Source organism: Pangasianodon hypophthalmus, chromosome 12 (genome assembly GCF_027358585.1).
Source record: "Pangasianodon hypophthalmus isolate fPanHyp1 chromosome 12, fPanHyp1.pri, whole genome shotgun sequence".
Classification (NCBI taxonomy): domain Eukaryota; kingdom Metazoa; phylum Chordata; class Actinopteri; order Siluriformes; family Pangasiidae; genus Pangasianodon; species Pangasianodon hypophthalmus.
In genome coordinates, this window is record NC_069721.1 from 11,044,966 (window position 1) to 11,051,761 (window position 6,796).

The 6,796-nt window shown below is 42.0% G+C and overlaps 1 protein-coding gene across 3 annotated transcripts; it reads right to left on the reverse strand.

Annotated features, from left to right (window-relative positions):
* Positions 1 to 72: 72 nt before the first annotated feature.
* On the reverse strand, positions 73 to 4,236 carry csnk1e (casein kinase 1, epsilon). 3 transcript variants are annotated; one of them, XM_053238499.1, is made up of 11 exons: positions 3,982 to 4,236; positions 3,189 to 3,284; positions 2,971 to 3,081; positions 2,726 to 2,874; positions 2,312 to 2,540; positions 2,044 to 2,214; positions 1,728 to 1,876; positions 1,437 to 1,638; positions 1,176 to 1,312; positions 974 to 1,042; positions 73 to 820 (listed from the first exon to the last, which is right to left on the reverse strand). In XM_053238499.1, the coding sequence occupies exons 2-10, from the start codon at positions 3,262 to 3,264 to the stop codon at positions 1,010 to 1,012; spliced, it is 1,257 nt and encodes a 418-aa protein (XP_053094474.1). In that variant the 5' UTR covers positions 3,265 to 3,284; positions 3,982 to 4,236; the 3' UTR covers positions 73 to 820; positions 974 to 1,009. The 3 variants fall into 3 exon arrangements, with proteins under 3 accessions (XP_053094474.1, XP_026771454.1, XP_034165227.1); XM_026915653.3 differs by having other exon boundaries at positions 73 to 872; positions 3,982 to 4,234; XM_034309336.2 differs by lacking the exon at positions 3,982 to 4,236 and adding an exon at positions 3,838 to 3,859 and having other exon boundaries at positions 73 to 872.
* Positions 4,237 to 6,796: the final 2,560 nt, after the last annotated feature.

The following is a 6,796-nucleotide window of genomic DNA, read 5'->3' on the forward strand; positions in this document are numbered from 1 at the left end:
GAGCATCTTTATCAAAATAATTTAATCTAATACCTTTTTTTTCAGAGCAACTCACGTTCACGTAGTCTGTGATATTATTGGACATATTCGTTTATTTATAAATCAGGGTACCATGGCTAAACATGCCAGTACAGAATTCTCTAGATTAAATCTTGTTATATATGCCATGGGATTCTATGGATTTGACATATACATAGGCCAGCAGTAATGCTTGAGCTGTCATTAAGATCTTAGGTTGGCTGACAGAATCTTCTGATCTGGATCACATCTTGGTAAATTTCAGTGTTGTCCATGCTATGCAAGTACAGAAAATTTCTTTAGTGACTCATTTTGCAATTAGTCCAATTTTTGTCTAATTTAGCAAACATTAAAATTTGATATCAATGTTGATATATGTTCAAACATAAAAAGATGTTTTTCACTATACCAACTACATCAGCATGTATGACAACATATAACACCTTTGTTTGCATTTAAAGTGAGTGTGCAAGCGATACATTTATTTGGACTCACACTTAATAAACAATCAATTTTAACATTACAATCTAAGAAGTTATTCCGTGTTTCCCAATATCTGTATGCCGGACCAACAGGAACAACTGTCAAGTTGTGGGCAAAGGTCCTTATTTCCATTAATTATGTCTGAAACGTGTGATCCGAATGTCCATAGTTGAATCACACCTCTTCATCAATTGTGCCTCGTCGTCTAAATACCCAGGAAACTTCAGCACTTCAGAGGAGTCGTGTTTTGACCCCTTTGTCCAATGCAGCAGGGTGTTTACTGACATTCTCCCCAACTTCTGTTCCTCTGCACAACTGACTTATATAGAAAGATGAATACAAATGCCTTAGGGGAGTTGTTTGTTGAAATCCTATTGAATTAAACACATAACAGTACATTTTAAGTAAACTGAAAACTCTCCATTAGTTTACAGTGCAATTGTGAGTAAAAAAAAACAACAAAAAAACTTACCTCCTGAAAAAGAATAAATAACAGAAGTTGCCAAGCTCATTTTCCCATGTGCTCAAATGGCACACTGACCTGAGGAAGAAAAAATATATGGCAAAATATGAGACACATCGAAAGAGAAGCAACTATATAAATATATGTATGTATAAAAGCTAAGATGAGCACAGCAGTGCAAATGCAAATACAGCAGTCCCGGCGTGCGTACCTGTGGGGGGGTGATGCGGATCTGATCGTGGCGCAGTGGGAGATCAGGGGACGCGTTGGCAGGAGCCCCCCGATGGAGACGCAGGCACACTCTCCTCTCTCGCTCAGCTCCTCGCCCTGCTCTGGGAGATGCATTCCCTGAGAAACAACATGTCACACGTCACTGTAACCAGGACATGGCTCTACAGGTGAGACCCATACCTGTAGGATCATCTACTCTAGAGATACCTCTTAAAGAATAAAGAATGATTTAACTAATCACCAGACTGTGGAACCCGTGGGGCAGGTGCCGAGCCAGCTGGGTCTGGACCGTTGCGGACTCTGTTAGGTGCTGGAAGGTTTGGGCCAGAGGGCAGTGCACGTGCAGCAGAGCCCTGAGGTCCTCCACCAGGCCTCTCATCTCTTTCCTCTCCCTCTCCTCCTCTTTGCTCCTTCTCTTTCTCTTCTGCTGTCCTACTGGACCCCTGTAGTAGCCACAGGCAAACATGGGAGAATCAACAGCAATTGTCTAAGGTAAAAGGTATTTCCAAAGCAGGTAAGGAGAATAACATACAAATTTCAGCATGTTCCAGTCAAACACGTAGTCGTAAGAGAAGCCCTGTCTGTGGAACAGGTTTCTGAACAGCTGTCTCAGATAGGAGTAATCAGGCTTGTCATCAAATCGCAGCGAGCGGCAGAAGTTCATGTACGTGGAGAATTCAGCTGCAGACAGAGGTAAACGAAAAGAGTAATGACGATTAGAAGAACGACAGTAACAGGAGGAGATGGGCTTACGTAAACTCGTACAAGGAAAGACATCATCGCCAAGAAAGTAAAGAAAACCTGTAGCAGGAAATCATGTATAATTCAGTTGCTGTCCCTCTACTCACATGGATAGCCCTTGCAAAGCACTTCAATAGGGGTCGACATCTTCTTCTCACTAATCCGTTCATACTTCTGTCGTTTCGTGGCAGCTTTAAGACCCTGCCAAGGCAGCGAGCCCAAGTTAAAGTACATGAGCACATAGCCAAGAGACTCCAGGTCATCCCGCCGAGACTGCTCTATGGGAACAGATAAGACATGTAGTGAACACAACAGCCCCAAGCAACAACCCATGTGTGTAGCATTGTATAAACCACACACCCTATTCCCTCTTACCGATGCCCAGATGTGTGTTAATGGAGGCATAGCGGGCAGTGCCAGTCAGGTTTTTATTCTCCCTGTAGGGAATGTGCTGATGTGTACGGGCATCACGGTACTTCTTGGCCAAGCCAAAGTCTATGATGTAGACAAGGTTGCCCTTCTTGCCAAGCCCCATCAAGAAGTTGTCAGGTTTGATGTCTCTGTGAATGAAGTTCTTTGAGTGGATGTACTCAATGCGGCTGATCTGCAGAGAAGAGGTGAAGACCACTGACAGTATATAAGCAAGAAATAAAAAAAACAAAAACTATCTTCGGAAGTAAGTAGTTTCTCACAGTATAATAGAAACCAAAGCAGAAAATGAAAATGATTGTTAAGATAAAATCATTCAAAACACTTCCTGTGTTCTGAGCATTGAGGATATCCCATTACCATCTGGTCTGCAAGTAACAGGACAGTCTTCAGGCTGAATTTCCTTGAGCAGAAGTTGAACAGGTCTTCCAGACTTGGTCCCAGGAGCTCCATCACCATCACGTTGTAGTCACCCTCAGCACCACACCACTTGATTGACGGAATTCCCACTAAAGATACAGATAAAAAAAGATAAACTTAGACCTCATTTATTTCTTCGGACATCCTTATAAAAGGAAATACAATCTGTATGTTTCCAGCTTCACCTCCTCCCTGCATCATCTTGTAGAATTTGCTCTCTATATGAAGCTGAGGATGTTTAGTCTTCACACTTTCTAGTTTGATGGCAACCTCCTCTCCTGATGTAATATTTGCACCTGCAAATATTGATGGGGCATACTCAGTCTTATAGACCTATTCAGTGAAGGAGAAGAGCAGGCATTTGTGTAATCTGCCATCAAACACATTCAAACAAGCTACTTACCCAGATAGATGTCCCCAAAAGAGCCACTTCCGATCTTCCGCCCAAGGCGGTATTTATTTCCAACACGCAGCTCCATGACTTTGTTCTAAAAGTTGCCTGGGAATGACCAAAAAACATTAGTGCCACATTGGAGAAATTGCCACATCACTTATACAGATTTATTAGCAAGCAACCACACACTACAGCATGCGGAGCCGGATTACAAAACAGATTTGATGTTGGTGGTGAGTACAACATTCTGTACACAAACCACTAGCTGTGCCAACTGACATAAACCTGTTCGTTCTTCTTTCAGAGGAACACATGAATTGCTAGCATGCACTGGGAGCTCTCCAGTACCATAAAGCAATACCTGACTTTGATTGATGGTCAGGATTGATGGCAGGTCTTATAGCTTGCACTGAACTACTTGCAATCAGAATCATTTGATCTAGTGGAGGCAATACCAATACCAACAGTGCTATTATATATGCACTTAAAGCTCATGGTTACCAAGCTAATTTAGTGAGATCGAGGCCGTGAAAACCAAGGATCCGATTTAAACACTACGTTCATCCATCGCTGGCATGCTTTCATAAATCGAGAAAGAGCAGCAGGCCACGGTGGAGAGGAAAACGACGGCTCGCGTCGGATTTGGTTGCAGCCGCACCCTGTAGAGATCATGAGTCCGGAGCAACCGCATAGCGCGCAGTGGACACGGCTTCCATCCGCCAGCACACGCATAAGAAACCATCATGCTACACACACACACACACACACGTCCCGCTTTGACCTTATATGAGTCCCACCCTACCTGATCCGAGGGCGAGGACAAAGCGGCGCAGGCGGACGGCTTCGCGAGGCAGGACCCTGGACAGCGAAGGCAGCACGAGCCGTTTCACGAGTCTCATTCCAGACGCAGAGTAGAAAACGATGCTCCTTCGGTAGGAATTCCCAAATCCTCGATTTCTAGCGCTCGGGCTGACCTACTTGCATTAGCAAAGCTACCACCCTCCCCTTGTTTGTATCGCAGCGCACTTGTGACAGAAAATGATGTCATTCATAAACTACCGGAAGGACCCGGATCACTTCAAGGGGCCGCACGATGAAAACACTCGGTCCTGGAGAGGCCTGGAAGACCAAACTGATGTGTTCCCACTGTTCACTAACCACTGCTAAAAATCATATATATATATATATATATGTATATATATATATATATATATATATATATATATATATATATATATACACACACATACATATATACATAAACACACTATGCACACTCATACATATATACATGTGTAAGTGTGTGTGTGTGTATGTATGTATATATATATATATATATATATATATATATATATATATATATACACACTCTATGCACACACACTTACACATGTATATATTTATGAGTGTGCATAGTGCGTGTATATATATATATATATATATATATAGTCAGTTCTGGAAGTATTTGGACAATGACAGAGTTTTTGTGATTTTGCCTTTATACACCACCACAATGGATTTAAAACAATTGGAAATAAAATAATCAAGATGTGATCGAGGTGTAGACTTTCAGCTTTATTTTAAGAGGTTCCACAAAAATATGGCATTTACCTTTCAGGAATTACAGCCATTTTAAGCAAAGTACCTCCATTTTCGGGGGCTCAAATATATTTGGACAATTGACTGACAAGAAGTTAATTGATCAGGTGCGGCCCATTCCCTCATTACTTCAAGACAAATGAAGCAGATAAAAGGTCTGGAGTTGATATCAGGTATTGGCATGGCATTTGGCAGCTGTTCGACTGGAGCTACCAATATGAAGTCCAAGGAGATCTCAATGCAAGTGAGGGAGGCCATCATTAGGCTGAAAAAAAACAACATAAATCTATAAGAGAGATAGCGAAATCCTTAGGTGTGGCCAAATCAACAGTTGGGTACATTCTTAAAAAGAAAGAAAGCACTGGTGAGCTCAACAACATCGAAAGGCCTGGAAGACCACGGAAGACAGGAAAGTCCACAGGAAAGTGGATGATCGCAGAATCCTTCCCTTGGTGAAGAAAAACCCCTTCACAACATCAACAGAAGTCAAGAATACTCTGGAGAAGGTAGGCGTATCGTTGTCAAAATCTACAATCAAGAGAGGCCTTCATGAATGTAAATACAGAGGGTTTACAACAAGGTGCAAACCACTGGTAACACTCAAGAACAGGAAAGCCAGATAAGACTTTGCCAGAAAACATCTAAAAAAAAATCTCCCATGTTCTGGAATAAGATTCTTTGGACTGATGAAACCAATATTAACTTGTACCAGAATGATGGGAAGAGAAAAGTATGGTGAAAGAAAGGAACAGCTCATGATTCAAAATATACCACATCATGTGTGAAACATGGTGGAGGCAGGGTTATGGCATGGGCATGTATGGCTGCCAGTGGAATGGGCTCACTGGTGTTTATTGATGATGTGACTGCTGACAGAAGTAGCAAGATGAATTCTGAGGTGTATAGGGCTATACTCTCTGCTCACATTCAGCCAAATGCTACAAAACTGATGCCGCTTCACAATGCAGGTGGATAATGACCCTAAACATACTGCGAAAGCAACTCAAGACTTTTTGAAGGCAAAGAAATGGAATATTCTTCAATGGCCAAGTCAGTCGCCTGATCTCAACCCAATAGAGCATGCTTTTCACATACTGAAGACAAGACTGAAGGCAGAAAGACCCACAAACAAGCAGCAACTGAAGGTGGCTGCAGTGAAGGCCTGGCAAAGCATCTCCAGGGAGGAAACTCAGAATTTGAGTTTTGAGAACATGGGATTTTCTTTATTTGAGAACATGGGACAGGCAGTCATTGACTGCAAAGGATTTTCATCCAAGTATTAAAATTATGGTTATATTTACAATTATGTCACTTTGTCCAAATACCTTTGAGCCCCTGAAAATGGAGGTACTTTGTTGAAAATAGCTGTAATTCCTAAATTCCTGTCATTGTCCAAATACTTTCGGACCTGAATGTATATATACACACACACATACATACACACATACGCAGCATCCTAGTTTTAATAGACTGGCTTATTGGATAACTACATAAACGAGCAGGTGTACAGGTGTTCCTATTAAAGTGGATGGTGAGTGTACTTTATTAGGAACTCTATACTAATACTGGGTAGGGCCTCCCTTTGCTCTCAAAACAGCCTCAATTCTTCATGGCTTGGATTCCACAAGATGTTGGAAACATTCCTTTGAGATTCTGGTCCATGTTGACATGATTGCATCATGCAATTCCTGCAGATTTTTCAGGTGAACTTTCATCCTGTGAATCTCCTGTTCTACCACATCCCAAATGTGAACTACTGGATTCAGATCCGGTGACTGGGAAGGCTGCTGAAGAACAACTCATCGTCATGTTCATGAAACCAGTCTGAGACGACTTTTGCATTGTGACATGGTGCATTATCATGCTGGAAGTAGCCATTAGAAAATAGTAAATTGTGGCCATGAAGGGATGCACATGGTCAGCAACAATACTCAGACAGGTTGTGGCATTCAAGTGATGATTGATTGGTATTAACAGGCCCAAAGTTTGCCAAGAAAACATTCCCCAAACCATTACAC

Coding starts and splice junctions, on each gene's coding strand:
- csnk1e (XM_053238499.1), bottom strand. CDS start 3,264: ATGGAGCTGCGTGTTGGAAATAAATACCGCCTTGGGCGGAAGATCGGA. Junction 1,877..2,043: donor GCTTTGCAAGGGCTATCCAT/GTGAGTAGAGGG, acceptor CTCTGTCTGCAG/CTGAATTCTCCACGTACATG. Junction 1,313..1,436: donor CCCACGGGTTCCACAGTCTG/GTGATTAGTTAA, acceptor GTTGTTTCTCAG/GGAATGCATCTCCCAGAGCA.